At 54.6% G+C, this 22,232-nt stretch overlaps 2 protein-coding genes across 2 annotated transcripts in view; both read left to right on the forward strand.

Moving 5' to 3' along the window:
• The first annotated feature begins 974 nt into the window (after window positions 1-974).
• YJU2 (YJU2 splicing factor homolog) lies at window positions 975-12,829 on the forward strand. The gene is made up of 8 exons (XM_007951040.2): window positions 975-998; window positions 3,270-3,370; window positions 5,635-5,779; window positions 7,419-7,553; window positions 7,909-8,090; window positions 9,746-9,866; window positions 12,115-12,259; window positions 12,714-12,829. Exons 1-8 carry the CDS (start codon window positions 975-977, stop codon window positions 12,827-12,829), a joined length of 969 nt encoding a protein of 322 aa, XP_007949231.1.
• Window positions 12,830-19,734: 6,905 nt separating this feature from the next.
• The window catches only part of SHD (Src homology 2 domain containing transforming protein D), a 9,574-nt gene continuing 7,076 nt past the window's right edge, over window positions 19,735-22,232 (forward strand). The window contains exons 1-3 of the mRNA XM_007951098.1: window positions 19,735-20,031; window positions 21,973-22,078; window positions 22,156-22,225. Coding sequence (XP_007949289.1) covers window positions 19,735-20,031; window positions 21,973-22,078; window positions 22,156-22,225 — 473 coding nt within the window. The remainder of the gene's footprint in view (window positions 20,032-21,972; window positions 22,079-22,155; window positions 22,226-22,232) is intronic.

The following is a 22,232-nucleotide window of genomic DNA, read 5'->3' on the forward strand; positions in this document are numbered from 1 at the left end:
TGGCACCATCAGACTATTTACCACCCTCTGAAATGGTCCTATTTATTTGCATATTGTCCATCTATGCCACCAAACAGACATGTCCCTCTTGAGAGTAGGAATCTTACGTCCTGTTCTCTAATGTGTCCCCAGTTACTGAGCATGACACCTGACGTAGAATAAATATTTAGAACAGCTCCTTGAAGGCAGAGGGGACACTGGGAAAGGAACAGAGTGTATGGACGTGGTAAACCAAAAAAAAAACTCAACTGCTGTCGAGTTGTATCTGACTCATAGCGACCCCTCCTTGGGTTTCTGAGGCAGTATCACTACCAAGTAGATTGCCTAACGTTCCTTCCGAGGAGTGGCTGGTGGGTTTGAACCGCCAGCCTTCTAGTTAGCAGTCCCATGCCTTAGGCACTATGCAAGTGTCCGTTTTAAAGGGAAAACATAGGCGATGGAGGGATTTCTGGGAGATGGTGTGTGTGTAGTAGGGAGGTGGGTTTGGACCCTGATTATTAAGTCTATCCTGTCTCAAGTATGGGGTGAGGCGCCCAGGGTGCTCCTCTGTCACGACTTGGGTAGCCCGTGAGAACTGCCCCTGGCCCCGAGTTACAGCTCAACATCTACATATTGAATAAAAGAATCAACAGCAGGGAATGTCGCGGCTAGCAGCCATATCGCAGCATTTTAACTACAGGCTACAAAACGCTAGGGGGCTCAGCGTCTCCTCGAATTCTCTCCAAATGGAGACACCTCACCCGGAACCTTTCTTCCACGCTGCGGAGATTGCAAAGCCGGAGAGAAAACAGAAGGGTTCGACCCTTGACAGGCGGGAATCTGAGCCAATGAAAAAGGCAAGCTGTATAACTGTCAGCAATAATAGAGGCTGCCGGAAGTAAAGTTGGCGGAAGTGTCGGGCTTATTGTCGAAGCGCGATTAAAAACCGAGCCTAACCTGTTTTGTGGTGCTTGTGAGAAGAGTAGGAGGCCGAGATGTCGGAGCGAAAAGTTTTAAACGTAAGTGTTGGGTATCTGGGGCTTTCCATCGGAGTGATACATCTCAGAGCTCCAACAGAGTTGGGTTTTCTGTTGTTATTAGGTGCCGTGGAGTCGGTTGACTCAGCGACCCTGAGTACAACAGAACGAAACACTACCCGGTCCTGCGACATCCTCACAATCGTTGTTATGCTTGAGCCCATTGTTGCAGCCACTGTGTCAGTCCACCTAGTTTAAGGCACTCGTTTTTTCGCTGAACTTGTGCTTTGTCAGGCATGATGTCTTTCTCCAGGCAACGGCCCCTCTTGACAACAAGCCTAAAGTAGAGAGGTGAAGTCTTGCTCCTCCCAATCATCTTTCACGGGGGGTGGGCCTTAGTGAAGTCTCGCCCCCTGGGTGGCTGGAGTGTGCCCAGTCACCTGTGTGGGGCGGAGCTTCAGGTATTTTCCTAATCGCTCCCCTGATTGCATTGTCTGAAAGGAATTATTCAGTTACTTTTGAAGGCGTTGGCTTTGTATAAAAATACTGACCTTCCTGCTCATACTTTACCTTCAGGGAGGAGGTTTTCCTAATCCTTGCCCTGCCTGGGTGGCCAGCCAGTCGTGTGCCTTGTAGGAGTTAGGCTTTGCCAAGCCCTCCTGTTCAATTCCTCAGGCAGGCAAGCTGATATTTATTTCCATATGTTGTCACTGTTGTTTGGTGCCAGTTGTTTCTGACCCAGAGTGACCCCGTGTAGAGTAAAACTACCCCATAGGGTTTTCTTAATCTTTACGGGGGCAAACCCCCAGGCCTTTCTTTGCTAGAGCTGCTGGGTGATTTCAAACTGCCAGCCTTCCAGTTAGCGACTGAGTGCTTCATTGTTGCACGACTAGGGCTCCTTTCCGTAATTCCTGGTAGATAGTCCTGTGTAGCAGGCACTTTGCTTTACTCATCACCCCCCTCACAATAGTGCTCTTGGGTAGATAGATTAGAGGAGACTGAGGTTCGTATAAGGAGCTCTGGTGGTGTAGTGGATAAGACATTTGGCTGCTAACCTGAAGGTTAGAGGTTTAAACCCACCATATAGGCTCATATAGGATAAGCAATCACCAGGGAGTGGAGGATTCGAACCCAAACTGTCCAGTTCTGTAGTCCATGCCCCTGACCACTAAGCCACCCTGTGCACCTCAATAGTCAAGAGCCTGGGCTTCAGTCCTGGCTTGACTCCTCATGCTCTGTTACCCTGAGCAGCCGAAACCTCTGGGATTCAGTTTCCTTCTCTGTAAATTGGGTGCATCATTCACTATCTCGTAGATTCTCTGTAAGAATCCCCAAGGCAGGGTGTGTAGAACACTTCATGCAGGGTCTAGAGTCTGGTAAATGTTAAAAACACAGGGCTTTATTTTCCGACTGTTGAGTGGAGTTATTTTTCACAATCCAAACTCACCTTTCCTGTAGCTCCTGCTCTGGGCTCCTGTGCAGGAGAGAGTTGTCATAAGAGGCCTGAGAATGCCTTAAGTCTATTTGTAAGGCCTCCCTGTGACTGGCATCAGAATCTTGGATTTGGGAAGGGTTTCCTAACTGTAAGCCTGTTCACTGTGCCCAGACTGTGCACATAATATGGTTTATGCTACACACCTGCTTTCCTTCTGGGGGTCTGGAATGTGGGTACATGTCAGGCAGAGAGTGTATACATGACAAGTCCCAATAAAAGCCTTGGGCTCTGGGTCTCTGATGAGCTTCCCTGATGGACACTCCACACGGGTTGTCACAGCTTGCAGCTGAGGGAATCAAGTGCATCCCACGTCCCCCACTGGGAGAGGCTCTGGAGGCTGGTGCCTAGAGTCCCCCTGCTCTCCCATGCACCCTCTTCCTTGCTGACTGTGCTCTGCCCTGTTCATGTAATAGATCAGACAGTTATCTGTGCAGTCATGTGTCCCCTCCTAGCAAATTATCCAACCTGGGGGTGATCTGAGGTACTTGGGTGGTGCAAATGGTTTGCTCCATGTGCTGCTAACTGCTTTACTAGGGCTGCTAACCAAATGGTCGGCAGTATGAACCCACCCAGCAGCTCCACAGAAGACAGGCCTGACGATCTACTTGCATAGAGATTGCAGCCAAGAAGCCCTGTGGAGTACAGTTCTCTATAACACGTGGGGTCACCAGGAGTCAGAATCGATGCAACAGCAATGGGTTTTTCTGGAGGATGGTCTTGGGATCCCCAACACAGCTCCCCAAGCCCCTTCCCTCTTTTATGGCTTTTCCCCCCAAGTCTGAAAACTACTTACCCCAATGCTTCCTTCCTCCCTGCAGAAATACTACCCACCAGATTTTGACCCCTCGAAGATCCCCAAGCTCAAGCTCCCCAAAGACCGGCAGTATGTGGTACGGCTGATGGCCCCCTTCAACATGAGGTGAGTGCACTACGTGGCCCCCTGAACCCCCGACTGGGTGTGGTGCACACACCCACTTCCCCACCCCACGTCCAGAGGGAGCTGTTCGGAGCTGACGTTCGTTCAGACCAGGTCACCAGTCCTGGCTCAGACACTGATTCTGGATTAACACTCCCTGCCCTCTGTTGAAGGAGCCCTAGTGGCATAGTGGTTAAGCACTCATCTGCTAATTGGAAGGTTGGCAGTTTGAACCCACCAGCCACCCCACGGGAGAAAGGTAGGGCAGTCTGCTTCTGTAAAGATTAATTTAAAAAAAAAAAAAAAACTCACTGCCATCCAGTCAGTTCTAAATCATTGTGACCCCATTGGGTTTCTGTGGTAGTTAAAGTTGTGTGTCAACTTGGCTGGGCCTGGTTGAGTGGCTGGGCAGCTGGTGGTAGTTATTCCCCATGATGAGACTGGCAATCAACTCCATGGTGGGATCTACCACAAGCAGCTGAGTAGCTGCCTTTGGGATGTGGTCTGCTTCGTGTATATAAGGAGAAGCCTTGGGGATAATCTTCAGCTTATGGCATGGTTGGGCCCTGCATGTAGCCGTGTCATTGTTCAGCAGCCTTCCATGCTCTGCCAACCTGGGACTTTCAGTGGACTTGAATTAATGGCCTGACGTGTGGTTTGGTAACATCAGGACTGTGACTTTTTATTTGTTGACCTTGAGCTTGTTAGCCTCAGCAGCCAGTAGCTGACTGAGTGAAGAAATGCCTCTAGCTCCAGTGGGCTGAGAGCAGGAGGCAGAGCTGGGCCCCAAGGTTGAGGGGCTTTCACCCAGCCCCTAGGGCCTGGGACTTTGAACTTGGACTTCTAGTCTCCCGAACTGTAAGATAATAATCTCCTGTTTGTTAAGGCCATCCCATTTGTGGTATATTCTTGTCAGAGCGGCACTAGGTAACCAGAACAGTTTCTAAGGCTGTAATTCTTTACGGAGCAGATGGCCTCATCTTTCTTCCACAGAGCAACTGGTGGGTTCAAGCCTCCAATCTTGATTAACAGCCAAATGCCTAACCACTGTACCACCAGAACTCCTTTCTGTAAAGATTGTTGTTATGTGCTGTTGAGTCGGACCCAATTCATAGCGACCCCTCCTTGGGTTTCTGACGCAGTATCGCTACAGAAGTAGATTGCCCAATCATCCTTCTGAGAAGTGACTGGTGGGTTTGGACCACCAGCCTTTTGGTGAGCAGTCAGATGGCTTAGATTATAGTCATGGCTATAATTATAGCTAAAGATTACAGCCATGGAAACACTCTCGGGCAGTTCCACTCTGTATGTTAGGGGCACTGTGAGTTGGAATCACCTCAGTGGCAGTGGGTTTGGATTTTTAGTTTTTGGTCCTCTGTAGAATCCCCTGAGCTTCTGTTTCATGAAGTTTTTATGTGTGTATATGTATATATGTGGTTTTCTTGGTGTCAGTATACACAGCTGAGTATGCATCCAGTCACAAGCTCTGCAGGAACAGCTCAGCGACATTGGTTACATCCTTCGTGTGCCACCACTCTCTCTTTACATACACTGTTTCATCACCATTGACTTAGACTCTGCCCTTAAAGTCTCATCTGTGCTTCAGTTAACTGTTGTCAGATTACACTCATATAGACAGCTCTACAAGAGCACTGTGCGCGAATACACCGGCTTTATTAACTCGACTAAATTGTTGTTTAACGATGGCATCGTGGGATAGTTTCAGTTCAAGATTTAAAGATTATTTCTGGAGGGGTCCCTCCAGTCTCCATGGACCTAGTAGGTCGAGTTTCCCTGTGTTTGATGTCCTTTTCCACACTTTCCTTTCTTTTGATCAGGAGCCATTTATTGGACCCTTGATCAAAACATTCAGCAGTGGTAGTGGGACACCATCCACATCCTCTGGTCTCATGGTAATGGAGATGGCAGTTTATGGGCTGCCCGGAGGTTTTGATCATTAGTTACCAGGTGAGCGCAAAGGTGGAGCCCTGACCAGGCACCCAGCACTTATCTTTCAGCTCCTCCAACAAATACTACAAGCTTGTCCCTACCACAGGGCCTTTGCCTGAGCTCTTTTCTCTGCTGAGAACACTCTGATGTTGTTCTCCAAGGCTGGCTCCTCTTCACCCTTGAGGCTCAGATCCCCCTCCCAAGGGACCCTCCCAACCACTCTGTTATTTGTGGTATGCAAGCATGCATCGCTTAGAATGCCATCCCAGAGTTCTGAGACAGCTCAAGTCTGTCCTTCCCTCCTGCCGGCCCCACAGGTGTAAGACATGCGGAGAGTACATCTACAAGGGTAAGAAGTTCAACGCGCGCAAAGAGACGGTGCAGAATGAGGTCTACCTGGGCCTGCCCATCTTCCGCTTCTACATCAAGTGTACGCGCTGCCTGGCGGAAATCACCTTCAAGGTGGGACTGCCTGCCCAGCCCTCTGGAGCAGGGGAGGGCCCGGGGAGTTACCTGCTCATATCCTCGACCACCCAGGGAAATCTCAGTTCAGTCTGTCCCCACGAAGCAAAGATTTGGGTGAGGGTGTGCATTGCAGCATTATTTATAAAGGCAAAAAAATTGGAAGCAACCCAGATGTACAGCAATAGGAGACTAGATGAACAAATCATTGTACAGGGAACATTATGTGACCAACAAAAATCACAGCTTTAATTTCTTTTTTAATTGAGGTGAAATTCACTTAAGATGCAGTTAACTATAGAATGTATGTCCTTGGGTGACACCAGTGGTTTGCATTCGACTACTAACCTTAAGGTTGGTAGTTTGAACCCGCCCAGCAGCACCACAGAAGAAAGGCCTGGCAATCTGCTTCCATAACAGTCACAGCCAGGAAAACCTTGTGGAGCAATTCTACTCTGTAACACATGGGGTCACCAGGGTAGATATTGACTCGAGGTCAACAGGTTTGTTTTGGATTTTTATGCAACTCGGAGGTTTTCAGTATATTTGCAAAGTTGTACAACCGTCCCCACTATCTAACCCAGACCTTTTCCATCACCCGGAAAAGAAACCCCATACCAGTTAGCAGTCACTCCCATTCCTCTCCTCCTCCAGCTCTTGGCAACTGCTAGCTGCTCTACTGTCTGTCTCTATGGATTTATCCTCTGTTTATAAATGGGAGCTCTGGTGGCATAGTGGTTAAAGCATTTGGCTGGCTACTAACCAAAAGGTTGGCAGCTTGAACCCACCAGCTGCTCCATGGGAGAAAGATGAGCGTGTGCTTCCATCAAGATTGACAGCCTGGGAAACCCTCTGGGGCAGTTCTGCTCTGTCCTCCAGGGGTGCTCTGAGTCAGAATCAGCTCCACAACAGTGGGTTTGGTTTTTGGGGGTTTTGTAAACACAGCAGGAGCATGCTGTATATGTACTTGAATATGTTTTTGGGGGTTTTGTAAACACAGCAGGAACATGCTGTATATGTACTTGAATTGTTTTTTTTTTTCCTTGATTATGTATTCAAGTACATATACAGCATGCTGTGTATTTTTTTTTTTTTTTTTTAAATAACCATAAGAAAAAAAAATAGCACAAGGCACATGTTCAAAGGCCTGGCAACTTTTAGTTGCAAAAATGTTGCAGGTGACAGGGAGACAGCTCAGGGAGCAGGGGCGCATGGAGGGATAGACACAGGGAAGAGGTAACAGGAGGAAGTGGGAGGGGAGCTGTGGCATTGTGGGAAATTGTGGTCAATGTCATGAGACAAAGTGTATGTGAGCTGCTGTATGGAAAGTGAATTTGCTCTGTACACTTTCACCCAAATCACAATAAAAAAAAAAATTTAAAAATGTTGCAGGTGGGGAGTGGAGGGAAATGGATGGCAGGGGGCTTTAAGGGTCTTTAAGTCCACACAGAGGAAATGGGTGTTTCTGAAGAAGCCAGCAGGAGGCCCTGGACAGAAAGAGCTTCCAACTGAGGCAGTAAGATAAGAAGAGGCAGAGGGCTGCTAAAGAGAGAGAAGAGGGCCTGGATGCCGGCAGCTGGTTGGGCGGGCCTTCTGGTGCCAGGGATGGAGGAACTAACACTGCCCATGCCCCTGCCAGACAGACCCCGAAAACACGGACTACACGATGGAGCACGGGGCCACGCGGAACTTCCAGGCTGAGAAGCTCCTGGAGGAGGAGGAGAAGAGGGTACAGAAGGAGCGGGAGGATGAGGAGCTGAACAACCCCATGAAGGTGAGCCGGGCACCATGGGCGCATGCGTGTGCGTGCACGTGAGTGGGGCACTGTGTGTGTGCGTGTGTGCGTGCATGTGAGCCAGGCACCATGGGTACATGTGTTTGTGTGCATGTGAGCCAGGCACTGTGGGTGCGTGTGTGTGTGCAAATGAGCCAGAGGCTTTGTGTGTATGTGTGCACACGTGTATACATGCACACTGGGCGCCTTGTGTGTGTATTTGTGTGCACATGTGCACTTAGTATAAGTGAGCAGGTGCTGTGAAGCAAGGTGCCATGGTGGAGGCCCCTCCCCTTGCCTGTGGCGACCCCATGGCCATCCCGATGCACTGAGGCCTGCCCCCTGGTGCCCTCAGGTGCTGGAGAACCGCACCAAGGACTCCAAGCTGGAGATGGAGGTGCTGGAGAACCTGCAGGAGCTCAAGGACCTGAACCAGCGGCAGGCCCACGTGGACTTCGAGGCCATGCTGCGGCAGCACCGGCTGTCTGAGGAGGAGCGGCAGCAGCAGGAGCAGGAGGAGGACGAGAGGGAGACAGCGTGAGTCCCCCTTCCTGCCGCGCCAGGGCTTCTCGGGCTTCTGAGTCTCTAGTGCTGCTGGAACAGATCCAAGTGGGGCCATTGAAACCCACATGGATGTCCTCTGGAGGCTGGGCGTCCAGGTCCGGGTCTCGGCCATGCCAGTGCCCTCTGGGCGCCTCTCCCCTGGTGTCCACCCGTGACCGTGGGGCTGTCTTCCCCTGTGTATGTGTCTGTCTGTCTGCTTATTCTGCCCTTTTTATGACTCTGGAGTGATTATATATTGACCCACCCCACTTGAGTGCGACCTCACAAACCTAACAGAAGAAAACCCCTATTTTCAAGTGGAGTCCTGTTTACATGTGCAGGGTTTAGGATTTCATTATGTATTCTGGGGGGGGATCCAATTCAGTCCAGAGCAGCCACGTTCATGGGGACACCTTGCTGCCCCACCCCACCCCTCTCACTTTCTCTCGAATGGCAGGATCTGGGCAGGGTCACCATGCTCCTAGGTTCGCTGCTTCACTAGGTGGCTGGGGGCCTGGCGGGTGGCCGGCCTCTCCCTGTGCTTCCTCCCGGCGGGAGGACATGGCGTGCACACAGCAGAGCAAACGTGTGCAAGGCAGAGTCCAGGAAACCGGCTCCGCAGGGAGCGGGGGAGCACAGTTCAAGTTCACAGATGCCGGCCAGCGGCTATCAGTGCACAGGCCTCCGTGCTGCTGTCTGCACCCTGCCTTCTGGGGGCCGAGGGCTGCATGCGGTTCATGCTGCACTGTTACCCTAAGGGTCGGTGGTTCGCTGCTACGGAAGGAAGGCTGCTTCTGGAAAGATCTCAGCCAAGAACACCCCGGGGCAGTTCCGTTCTGTCAGCGTCACCATCAGTTAGGATCAACTCGCTGCCAGTGGGTTGTTATTGTCTAGAAGCCTCTTGTTGACTCACTCCTTTCCTGGTGCATTGTCTCTCTTCCCTCCTTCGGTGTCTGGGCTCTGGGAGAACAGGGGCCTTTCCCCTGACTCCTGCTGCTTCCCCACGACTTAGATAGAGCAGCTAAGCACCTGGAGGTCTTTAGTAGCCCCTGCTGGGTGGGCAGATCAGCGACGTGTGAGTAACGGTGAGCCCTTCTTGGCATCAGGCACTGTTTGGTTTGGCCTTTCTAGATCCTCAATGCAGCCCTGGAGGTTGGCGTGAGCATTATGACAGGTGAAGGGACGGACTGAGGTCCAGAGAGGACCCTGGACCGTCCCTAGGTCCCAAGCCAGGATAAGAATCCAGACAGGGAGGTCCTGACATCCTAGCAGTTAGCCACTCCGCTGACCTCCGGGTGCTTAGCTGCTCTATCTAGGTCGTGGGGAAGCAGCAGGAGTCAGGGGAAAGGCCCCTGTTCTGCCAGAGCCCAGACACCGAAGGAGGGAAGAGAGACAATGCACCAGGAAAGGAGTGAGTCAACAAGAGGCTTCCAGACAATAACAACCCACGGGCAGCGAGTCGATCCTAACTGATGGTGACGCCGACAGAACGGAACTGCCCCGGGGTGGTCTTGGCTGACAAAAAAAAAGAAGGGGAATCTGACACCCTCCAGCATGCCAGGACATCCCGGCTCCCCCAGCGAGAGCAGGAAGGGCCAGCACTGTCCCCTGCAGGGTATGTCCCAAGGCCCCGTGTTCTGTCCCCACAGGGCCTTGGTGGAGGAAGCCAGGAACCAGCGACTGCTTGAGGACTCTGACTCAGAGGACGACACTGCTCCTGCCCCATCTCGGCCGGCCACCCGGCCCAACCCCACTGACATCCTGGAGGAGGTGAGGTTGTTGTTGTCGTTGTTGTTATGTGCCATCGAGTCGGCCCCGACTCATAGTGACCCCTCTGTGGGTTTCCGAGGCAGTATCACTGGGGAAGTAGATTGCCCAACCTTCCTTCTGAGGAGTGGCTAGTGGGTTTGAACCACCAGCCTTCTGGTGAGCAGTCAAGTGCCTTAGACACTGTGCTACCAGAGCTCCTGGAGGAGGTAAGGAGGGCTGCCTAAATCTCCACGGCTGTCCTGTTGAGCAGGGTCGGCTCTGCTTTTTCTTTAAGAGCCACAGTGTAAATATTTCCAGTGCTGCAGGCCAGGTAGTTGGTGTCAGAGCCATTCAGTTCTGTTGTGGCAAAAGCTGCCATTGATGATGACTGAATGAATGGGCGTGGCTATGTGGCAGTAAAACTTTTTTATAAAAACAAGTGACAGGCCAGTAGTGCTGTAGTTTGCCAGTCCCCATTTATGCTGCTGAAATAAAGAGACCCCATATCCAAGGGGGAGCTCTGCTGGCATAGTGCCTAAGGCACTTGACTGCTAACTAGAAGGCTGGAGGTTCAAACCGACCAGCCGCTCCTTGGAAGGAAGACTGGGCATTCTACTTCCATAGTGATACTGCCTCAGAAAGCCAAGGAGGGGTCGCTATGAGTCAAAGCGACTTGATAGCAGTGAGTTTGGTTTTTTGTGGGGTTTTTTGGTTCCTGTCCAAGGAGGTCCCTGGGCAGCACAAACAATTTATGCCTGACTACCAGCTTAAAGGTTGGCATTGCAAATGCGCTCAGTGGTGCCATGGAAGAGAGCCCCGGTGATCTGCTTCTCAGGGAGTTACAGCAGTGAGCCCTGTGGAGCGGGTCTGCTCTGACCCACGGGGTCACCATGAATTGGAGTCAGCTCTGCAGGAGTGAGTTTGCTTTGGTTGACATTCACAGCCATAAAGAACATAGAAGTTTCTCAGTCACATATAAATCCAGGATGTCTGGGCAGCTCAGCTCCACGCTGTCAGTCTGGGACCCAGACTCCATGTAGCTCCTGGCTCTGCCCTTCCCTGCAGCATCAGTTCCAGCCTCATGGGCACAGCTGGCTCAGGGGACCCTCACGTCCGGCTGAGGGAAAGCAGAGGGTATAGAGGAATGCCCGCCAGTGTCTTGAAGCCCAGACCCCCCCCATATCCCATTTGCCAGAACTGGTCATGGGGCTGCACCTAGCTGCAAGAGAGTCTGGGAGGTGACTCCTCCAGCTGAGCAGCCCTGTGCCCAGCTGCGTGTCTGCTAGAAAGACAAGGAGAAGGGATTTTGGAAGACAACTCGGGTTTTCCACCATCCACCACCGCTGTCTCATCTAAGGTGGTCTAGGCCATGCCTTGGTTTGCTAATTGCAAAGAGTTAGTGAAAGCAAGGAAACAAAAAAATAGTATGTACGTGCTAAAAGCATCTGATGTTCACTCAGAACATATTTGTGTCCTGTGTTAGTGAAAATACAGGGTCCGCCTCAGGGCAAGAACACTGAGAAGTAACTGCAGCTTCAGCGGAATAGAATTCTCGAACAGGGGTCACCCACAAGTGACCTGGAGCAGGGACAGTGGGCCCCTGGGGTCAGGGGTCCAGGTGCCACCCTCTCATCCATCCCCAGGTTGACATGCTTGTTTTATGGTACTTCGTTGGCTCGTCCGCGTCCCAGCCAGTGGACAGGGCCAAGGTCGGGGGGGGGGTTTAAGGGTGTCATCTTTCTCTGGGCGTGCAGGGGTTAAGGGCTTGGCTGCTGACTGGAAGCTGGCGGCTTGAAGGCTCCGAGCTGCTGCGGAGAAAGCCCCGGCAGTCGGCTCCCATAAAGATGACAGCCTGGGAAACCCCGTGAGGCAGGTCTGCTCTGTACATGGAGGTCACTCTGCATCGGACTCAACTTGACAGCACCCAACAACAACCCTTCGTTGAGCACCTCTCCTTTGTCAGAAATGAGTCACCTGACCAGATCTGGCTGCAAAGGACTGTAGGAAATGGAGTCTTCAGTGGAGGAAGCCATGTTCCAGCTCAGAATTCCACGTTAGAAAGGGGAATGGACAGAGGCCTTGCTTGCCAAAATTAGGGCAATAGGGAGCCGCAGAACGCAGGGCAGGGGAGATACCCAGAGCGGTGGGAGCAGGGCTAGTGAGGCCCCTGCTGGCAGCTGGCTCAGCAGGCGCCCTGTGAGCCAGGAGGCCACAGAAGGGGCTGGATCTGGGGTCGACCACTCACCTATATCCCACCATCACCCTGCAGGCCCCAAAGGCCAAAAGAAAGGTGGAGAGCTGGGAGCGAAGTATTGGCACCCTTGGCAACAGGACCCAGCTGTCCGGCCTGGTGGTGGTACGGAAGACAGATCTGGACCGTGGCAGCCAGCCGGGCCAGAAGGCGCCTGGCCCAGGTGAGTGAGTTCCCTGGGGTCTGGGTCCTGGAGCTGACTGCAGTGCCCCTGGCGGCCCCTAGGGGACAACCTTGCTCTCCACCGCTTTCTGGGGCCTTCCTGGGGTGGGTGGAGGCTGTGCTGGTCTCTCTTCCCCAGGGCTTAATGCTTGGCGTGAGGAGAAGCCCTATGGTTGAGTGCGTGGCCGCTAACCAAAAGATTAGTAGTTCGAACCCACCGGCCACTCTGCACTCTGCAGGAGAAAAGAGCTGTTTGTGTAAAGATGACAGCCTAGGGAACCTCATGGGGCAGGTCTATGAGTCTGTGGGGTCGTCATGAGTCAGAATCAACTCCACAGCATCCAACAAGGACAAGGGGAAGAGGATGGAGTTTCCTTTTTCTTCTTTTTTTATTATTACAAATTCTTTAAAACCAGGTCATATAGCCAGTAACTCCCGCTCCACTTCTCCCCTAGCCCCCCCACACAACCGTTGGAAGGCGGCTGACCCTGTGCCCCGGGTGCCTGGTGCCTCCTCCCTGAGCCAGCTGGGCGCGTACTCCGACAGTGAGGACAGCAGCGGCAGCAACTGAGCCCCCACCCAGGCCCTGCCCCAGGTCTTGGGCTGCAGGGCCAGCTCCGGCCACGTCCGAGGGGCCGTGGGTGGGGTGGAAGGTCACAGAACCAGGACTGGAACCGGGCCAGAAAAGCACAAGTGTCCTCTGAAGGGCTCGGCATCTCTTCTTCCTGCCACACACCTGCCGTGACCACAGGGACCCCGGCTTGGCTTGTCCCCGCCTGGCACAGTGGCCAGGGATTGGACGTCCTATGAGCATTTCTTGGCTTCCACGAGGCCTTCTGGGTCTCTGTTCACACTGTCTTCAGGACTGTCGGCAGTATCTGGGGCACAAGGCTAAGCCTGCCCCCCCCCCCCCTTGTTGGCTCCATCCTTCACCCACAGAACTGTCAGGAACCAGTAAAAGGAACCTGGTGAACAGGCCTGGATGCCTCCTCCTCTCTGCCAGCCTTTGAGGTGGGGGACGCGGGAGCGAGGCCTCTGTTAGCACAAAACCTAGACACCAAAGCAGTTGCCGTTGACGCAGACTCACAGGGACCCTGCATGTGGCAGAGCAGCACCGAGCTCCCTAAGGTTTGCAGGGCTGGATTTTAGGAATTAGATTGCCAGGCCTTTCTTCCAAGCTGCCTCGTTCTAGTAAGAAGCAACAAGCAGCCATCGTGATAAGTAAATGAATTAAGTGGTATGTTGTGAACCACTGTCAGGTTGGCCCCCAATTCACGGCCCCGGTGCACAACGGGACAAAACGCTGCCCGGTCCTGCACTGTCCCTGTGATCGGCTGCAGGTCAGACCGTTGTCCTCCACAGGGCTCTCGCTGGCTGACTGTGGAGATTGACGCCCAGGGCTTTCTTCCTGGTCCGCCTTGGTCCGGAAGCCCTGCTGAGACCTGCTCAGCCTCCCAGCATCACGAAGGCCTCCATTGACAGACGCTAGGGGCTGCACAATTGGCCAGGAATCAAACCTGGGTCTCCGATTGGCAGGGCGAGGGCTCCGCAGCAGAGCCACCACTGCCCTTGGAGGTTGTCAATTGATTTTCCCTGCAGCCTTGTGGGCTTTGTTCTCCTGGCCCTTGCCCTGACAGTAGATTGTTTGCCCCTGGCCCCAGTTCCCTGTGGGGTCCCAGAGCTGAGAGGCAGGGAGGACAGGCACAGCCACATGCTGGGGTCACTTGTGCTGGCCCAGCCTGCTGTCCTGCTCTGCCCCACTTCCTAAGCACCCCCGCCCTCAAGACCACCCACCCCCATCACTGTTGACAGTCCCCATCCCTGCCAGCTCCCATTCCTGTCATCCTGTCCTCAGGAGCTGTCTGGCCTTATCCCAAATCTGCATCAACTCCCTGGGGGCCGCCTGGCTGCCAGAGATCATTGCAGTTGAGGGGGTGTCTCCCCTCCTGCCTGAGCCAAGCTTCACAAAGGATGGGGGCTGCTCACCCTTCCCAGGCCTTCCAGGCAGACGAGGCTAGGCTCCCTGCTCTGCAAGCCCACGGCAACACTACCACCCTGTCACCAATGCCATCACACACACTCACACACACACTCTCAGTCCCCCATCTTGTAGCCAGGGGCAGCCCCCCTCCGCACAGGGTTCACAGGAAGTGAACCTGGGATGGCCTGGATTTCAGCCCTCAGGCTCCAGGGGCTATGCCTCGTCACCCCAAATCTCAGTTATCGAGGGCTGCTGTAACACAAGCACCAGAAGATGGCTGCAGTAGTCTGGCAGGCTGGGAGTCTGATTTCAGGGTGACCGCTCCAGGTGAAGGCTCTGAGGGAGGTCCTTGACTCTGGAACATCTGCTTCTGGGTGATCATGTGGCTTGGTATCTCTTCCAGGTCCCTGCTAGTCTCTCCATCAGCTTGGTTTATATCTCTTGTATAAGAGATTGGCTCAAGATAGTCCCTACACTAATCCTACTCATTAACATAACAAACAACCCGTTGCCAAATGGGATGATAACCACAGGCAGGGGTTAGGATCAACAACACACATTTTGGAGGACACAACTCACAACACTCCACAGCCAGTCCCACAGACTGGGAGGCTCCAGGGCAGGGCCCTGGCTCTCCGTGGGGTTGGGGTAGGAGGACAGGGCCATGTCTCCCAGTCAGACTGGGGCCTTTGGAAGTCTCTGTCAGTCTGGAGGCCCCTAAAGGCCAAATCTTGTCTCGCCCGTCAAACTAGGATCTAGGGGCCTATGAAGGTAAGCACATGGGGTCGCTATGAGTCGGGGCCGACTCGACGGCACATGACAACAACAGAGAAACAGTAGCAATCCATCCACCAGTGTATACCCTCCAAACCAAACTCACTGCCGTCAAATCGGACTCACAGTGACCCCTCCTTGGGTTTCCGAGGTGGTATCAGTACGGAAATAGGTTGCCCAGCCTTCCTTCCGAGGAGTGGCTAATGGGGTTTGAACCACCAGCTTTCTGGTTAGCAGTCAAATGCCTTAGGCACTATGCCACCAGAGCTCCCCATGTATACCCTAGAGAGATGAAAACATACGTTTACATGAAAACTTGTACACAGATGTCTACAGCCTCAAGATTCACAACAGCCCCACAGGTGGAAACAACACAAGTGTCTGTCAGCAGATTATGTAAGCACAAAGAGGTCTATCCACACAATGGGACAGTACTCATAAAGAGGGAAGGAGCTCTGGTGGTGTAGCGGTTAGAGCACTGGACTGCTCACCAAAAGGTTGGTGGTTCCAACCCACCAACCACTGTTCAGGAGAAAGATGAAGCAGTCTGCTTCCTTAAAGATTGACAGCCACAGAAACCCTGTGGGGCAGTTCCACTCTGTCTTCTAAGGGCGCTGTGAGTCAGAATCCACTCCACGCCAGTGGGTTTGGTTTGGGCTTTGCTTCCTTAAAGATTGACAGCCTTGGAAACCCTGTGGGGCAGTTCCACTCTGTCCTCTAGGGGCGCTCTGAGTTGGAATAAACTACATGGCAGTGGGTTTGGTTTTATGAAGAATGAAGTGTTGACACACGTACAACATGGATGACCCTTGAAAACATTACACAGAGTGAAATAAACCAGATACATATTGTCTGATTCCATTGATCGGAAATGTCTGGAAGCAGCAAAGCCACAGAGACAGAAAGGGTCGCGGTTCCCAGGGGCTGGGGGCCTTGGGACGATGAGGTGTACAGAGGGGTACAGGATCATGAAAACATTCTGGAACAAGAGAGGCAATGGCTGCTCAGCTCTGAAGATAACTAAGACCCCCTAAACTGCATGCTTTAAAGGAGGAGTTTATGGTTATGTGAATTATATCTCAATTTAAGAAGGAAAGGAAGGAGGGAGGAAGATGGGAGGCAGGCAGGCAGGCAGCCAGGCGGAGTATTGAGACCAGCTTAGTAAGGGCTCAGCAGAGGGTAGCTACCAAGCTCCCATTTCACAGGTGAGGAAGATAGTTCTCCCCATCAGGACCCAAGGTCAAGCCGGCTGAACCAAGGTCAGCACCTGCTCTCTGCAGAACCAAATTGTTCAGTCTCACCCTGCAGGAAGGTTTGTTGCTGGCACGGTGGTTAAGGCAATCAACTGCTAACCAAAAAGCTGTTGGAACTCACCAGCTGCACGGCGGAAAGATGAGCAATCTGCTTCTGTAAAGATTACACCCTGTGGGGCAGTTCCACTCTGTCCTCTAGGGGCGCTGTGAGTCGGCATTGACTAGAAGGCAGTGGGTTTGGTTTGGGCTTTGCTTTTGTAAAATGACAACCTTGGAAACCCTCTGGGGCAGTTCTACTCTGTCCTCTAGGGGCGCTGTGAGTCAGAATCAACTTGATAAACTGCCTCTGGGACCTAGAATGGCCAGCCAGGGGACAGGAAACCCCCAAGGCCAGGACCCCCAGACCACCCCACCCTGCCTTTGCCCACACAGTAGTGCCACCCCCTACCCCCCACCCCGCGCCTCTCCCCATCTGAAAGCCAAGGCCCAAGAGGTTATGTGGCTGACTCAAGGTCACACCCAAGGTCACCTAGCCCCGGCCTGGCTCTTTCTCCAGTCGTGCCCCTCCCCAGCACCCCCGCCCGCCTCTCCTCGGAGTGGGGGACAGCCCCTGGAGAAGGCAGCTCAAAAGCGCAGGGAAGTCAAACGCCCGTTTGATTCCGCCTGCGGGCCCGCAATTGCTATTCCGTCCACAGACTGTAATTAGAAGCCCCTTTCAAATATTTATACCGCAGCCGCGTATTTATCCGACGGGGAGAGGACTCCCATTTGATGAGATCTGTCAACAGCTCATCCCCGAGCCGGGAATTGCCTCGCAGCTGACAGAAAACAGGACACTTACCCGCCGTGCCCCGAGCGTCCCCGGGGATGCTGCCTTGTCGTCGATCGCAGCGGGTGGGGCTGCGGGGAGGCGCGCGGTGAACGTGAGTCTGCAGAGAGCAGAGTCCAACAGGTCCGTCGGACGCCGCCGCCAACCTGGGGAGAGGGGAAGAGGGCGCGTGTGGAGGCCCCTGCTGCTGTCTCGGAGCCTCAGTTTCCCCACAGGGACAATGGGGCTAAAACGGAGGGGAGAGGGAGAATCATTTGATTCCACAAAAGGATTGAATGGGCTTAAATGCTGACCCAAGCTGGGCCACACGACAGTCCTCATTCGGAAACGAGCGGCAAGACCGTCCCCCTCTCTGTGCCTCAGTTTTCCCATCTGCAAAATGACAAGATTGGGCTCTGGTGCCGTGGGACCCTTCTGGACATCTGTCCTCGGGCAAAGGAGTTTACCTTTGTCCTTGGTGCTGATGCCGTGGATTCGATTCCAATCAACAGCGACCCCTCGTGGCAGAGTAGAACCGCGCCCTAGGCTGTCGTCTTTGAGGGAGCAGACGGCCAGGTCTTTCTCCCGCGGAGCCACTGGGTTGAACCGCCAGCCTTTTGGTTCGCAGCTGGGCACTTAACCATTACGAACCTTAACCCACTGCCATCTGGGTTCTGACTCATAGCGACCCTCATTGCGTTTTCAAGGCGGTGAATCTTTATGGAAGTAGATTGCCTCATCTTCTTTTCACAGAGCAGCTGCTGGGTTTGAACCAGCGACCTTCTGGTTAGCAGCCAAATGCCTTATGGACTGCACCACCAGAGCGCCTTCCTTCACCTAGTAGAAGCCCCATTTCTCAAAGAGGAAACTGACAGACAGGGAGTGCCCCTCTCCCTGCCCCTAGAGGACAGAAGTGTCACCCCTGACTTCTGTGGGGTACTCTCTCCTCTCCAAACCACTGCTCCCTCTGGGGGATCTGGGAAAAGACATACCAGCGTCCCATTCTTCCTGACCACCTCTCTTAACTCCAGTCACTGGGGGGAACAGAGCAAGCCCCCTTACCAGGAAAGAAATCTCTGGTCTGGAATTGGCCACCCGCCCCCTTTTCTGTCCTAATCCCCCAAACCTCTGAGTGTTGCCCCACCCCCTGTTGCAGCTGCCAACAGGGGCCCAGGACACGCCAGACCCCTCTCGCTTCTGTCCCCTCCTCTCCCTCCTCCAGAAGTCACAAAAGGACAGATGCTGAGGCCACAAGCCCGGCACTGATACCATCTCTCTTCCCCGGCCAGCTGCCCCTGCCACCCCCCATCCTGCAATTAGTCCCCTGGGGGGGTGGACAGTCACGAGCCATCTTGTGGGAGGGTGAGCCAGGTCTCCTTCCTTTCCCTGCCTCCCCCAGCTGTCTCAATGTCAATGTGAGCCAGTGACCTCTCCACCAATCTCCACCCCCCAGTCTCCCGGGCAGCGGCGCAGCCAGATCCTGGTTCAATTTCAACCCTCCGTAGCGGTCAATTTCACCCCCCCCTCCAGCCAGGTCCAGCCCCCTATTTCCAGGCCAATGTCTCCCTCCCTTCCCTGTGCCTCTCCCCCCCCTGCCCCTCTCGCTCTCCGCAGCGCTGTCAACCCTTGTCCATGACCATCTCCTGCGCTCTTCGATTGCTCGGGCCACCCTCAGTCCTCAGGGCCAGTGTCCAGCTGCCGCGGCCAGGGCCCGGCGACTCCCGCCCCCGCGTCCCCCCTTGCCTCTGCCAGCCGCGGCTCCCGCCTTCCCCAGAACAGCTGAAGGTCTCAGTAACCTCCGAGGGGCGCGCGGGGGGAGGGGTGCGGCGGGGGACGCCACGGAGGCGGAGGCGGGGGAGCCCTGACGTCGCTGCCCGGGACCCGGCCCGCAGGGGCTGGGGCGTCCGCCCGCGCACCCCCTCCCCAAAGTCCCACCTCCCGGCCGCGCGCCGGCGGTGGCGGCAGCGACAGGGAAAGTGTCTCCGAAAGCCTGAAGGGGGGTTGGGGGAGGGTTTTATTTCCCTTTGTGCGGGATGCAGGCGGCCGGGCCGGGGGCAGCGGGATTGTGGCTCCCCCCGGAGCGCGGAGGCGGGCAACAAAGGCTGCGCCTCGCCGGGGCCGCACTCTTAGCGGCCCAACTTTGCGCTCTGCGCCGGCGCCCGGGAGGAATCCTCCCGCTGCGCTGAGGACCTAGGTGTCCCGGCTGAGCGGAGGGCCGGAGCGTCCCTGGAAGGGATCCCGGAGCTGCCCGAAGGCACGGGGGGCCGAACCGCGCGCCGGGACCTTGCTGCCCGCGGCAAATCCGCGCGGCTCCGCGGATGCCCCTCGCCCGGGCCAGACGACCCCGAGCTCGGCGTTCAGGGCCCTTGGGGCACTCCCGTCCCCCGCGGTCCTGCCTGAGCCGGGCTAAGGTGGCTTTCGCTCCTCCTCCCTCTGCTCCCTCGCTTTTCCCCCTCTCCCTTTGAGCCCTCTTCTTTCTCCCCTATCCAAGCTTAGCTCAGCCTAAGGGCGCACCTGATCTCTCTCTTCCTTCTTCCCTCTGCTTCCTCCTGTCCTTCTCCTCCTCCTCCCTGGGGGGCTCTGTCGAGGAAGGGGTCCAGAAAGCGGGCATGCAGGTCCCCCTCTGACAGTGGCCAGGTTTGGGGAGGACGCGCGCCCACATGGCCAAGTGGCTGCGGGACTACCTGAGCTTCGGCGGCCGGCGGCCCCCTCCGCAGCCGCCCACCCCCGACTACTCGGAGAGCGACATCCTGAGAGCCTACCGCGCGCAGAAGAATCTAGACTTCGAGGACCCCTATGAGGACGCCGACAGCCGCCTGGAGCCGGACCCCGCTGGGCCTGCGGACCCCAAGGGCCCTGGAGACTCCAAGTACGATTCTCCCAAGCACCGGCTCATCAAGGTGGAGGCTGCAGACATGGCCAAGGCCAAGGCCTTGCTGGGCAGCCCCGGGGAGGAGGTGCGTGTCTGAGGCTGTCTGACCTGGGGAGACTGGGTGGGAGGGTCTGGCTGGGTCCCCAGTATTTGGGAAGCTTGTTTTGTCTGGGGCCCCAGGGGGCAGCTCAGGGCCCAATCCTCCACCTGCTGGGGGCGGGATTTCATATTCTATTCCTCTTCTGGTCCTGGTTGTCCCCCTACCTCTCTAATTGTCCCTGCTTTGTCCCCTACTCTCCCAGCCTCCACTTCCCCTCTTGCTCTTAGCAGCTGGCAGGGTCTTCCTAAAACAGACCTAAGTGAATGACCCCCCTATTGGGCACTTTATGATCCTCACCCCTGCTCTCTGGGTAACTCAAACTTGGCTCCCAGAGAGACACAAACAGTTAAGCGTTCGACTATTACCCAAAAGGTTGGTTGGAGCCTGCCCAGAGGCACAGCAGAAGAAAGGCCTGGTGATCTGCATCCCAAAGGCCACAGCTGGGAAAACCCTGTGGAGCAATCCTGCTCTGCACACGTGGGGTCTCCAGGAGTCAGACCCACTCGCCAACCAAGGACACTCTTTGCCCTTCCAGCTGCTGTTGTTGTGTGCTGTCAAGTCGGTCCCGACTCATAGCGACCCCTCCTTGGGTTTCCGAGGCAGTATCACTACAGAAGTAGGATTGCCCAACCTTCCTTCTGAGGAGTGGCTGGTGGGTTTGAACCGCCAGCCTTCTGGTTAGCAGTCAAGTGCTTTAGCCACTATGCTACCAGAGCTCCTCACACAGCTCTAGCTCACTAGAGCTGACTCCAATGCCCATATTCTCTTCAGCACTTTTCCCAGAGAGTTAGGGAGTCAGCTCCAAGCCCTCAGCAGAGCTAGGGCTCGAGGAGGGCTGTGAGAGGCTGGGTCAACGGGGGTTCAGTGGTAGAATTCTTGCCTCCCCTGTGGAAGGCCCAGCTTCCATTCCCAGCCAATGCACCTCAAGTGCAGTCTGTCCCTGGAGGCGTGTGTGTTGCTCAACAGGTTTCAGCGGAGCTTCCAGACTAAAATGGACGGGGAAGAAAGGCCTGGTGATCTAATTGTGAGAACCAGCCAATGAGACACAATGGTTTGATCCGCAGCTGATCATGGGGATGGCGCAGCGTTTCCTTCCATCATGCATGGGATTGTCATAACTCAGGGGCCGACTGGACAGCAGTTAACAACGAGTGCTGTGCTGGGCGGTGGGTAAGAGCACAGGAAGAACAGGAGAAGGCAGGGGTTCTGAGGAAGCATCTGCGATCAAATCCTGCCTCTATCACTTACCAGCTGTGTGACTCTGGGAAAGTCACCTAACCTCTCTGGGCCTCAGCTCCCTCATCTATAAAATAGGAATAATGGATTTACCGAGTGCTGCTAGTGCAAGTTTGACTCGACGGCACATAACAACAATAACAACAAGCTAGTGCAAGTAAATACATGTAAAGCCACCAGAACAGTGGGCATAGGCCCCCCGACAAGCATTGGTTGTTCAATTATGAAAGAAGGGATGCAGGTGGCTGTGTCTGGGAGAATTTGGATGGAAGAAGGGAGTAGAGGAAGCTGGCATCTGTCTGCAAGCACTTGTGGGTGGCAGAGAGGACTGTTTTTGTTGGGTGCCCTCCAAATTGTTTTCAACTCATAGCTACTCTGTGTGACAGAATAGAATTGCCTCCTGAGGTGTTCTTGGCTGTCATTTTTATGGGAGCAAATCACAGGCTTTTCTCCTGTGGAGCAACTAGGTGGGTTTGAACTGCCAACCTTCTGATTAGCAGCTGGGCACTTAGCCATTGTGCCACCAGGGCTCCTTAGAGGAGACTCTTTATCTCTAACAATGAAACTGATGGGTGGAGATGTGTCAGCCCAGAGATGTTTGGCAAGTGATGTAGCGTCACCCAGCAGGGGATGTCCGGAGTTGGGCCTGTCCCCCTCACCCCTGGCCCCTCCTCACCTCTCTCTCCCCAGCTGGAAGACGACACTGAGTATTCAGACCCCTTTGATGCCCAGCCTCATCTGCCACCCCCAGATGACGGTTACATGGAGCCCTACGACGCTCAGCGGGTCATAAGCGGTAAGCGGGCAGGGGCTGGAGGGAGGAGATGGAGTCCCAGGTGGGAGTGGGAGCTGACTGTGTCCTCGGCCCTGCAGAACTGCCTGGCAGGGGGGTACAGCTGTATGACACTCCCTATGAAGAGCAGGACCAAGAGCCAGGGGATGGGCCCTCT

This window comes from Orycteropus afer, unplaced genomic scaffold (genome assembly GCF_000298275.1).
Source record: "Orycteropus afer afer isolate SDZICR_OR568_19922 unplaced genomic scaffold, OryAfe1.0 scaffold00291, whole genome shotgun sequence".
Classification (NCBI taxonomy): Eukaryota; Metazoa; Chordata; class Mammalia; order Tubulidentata; family Orycteropodidae; genus Orycteropus; species Orycteropus afer.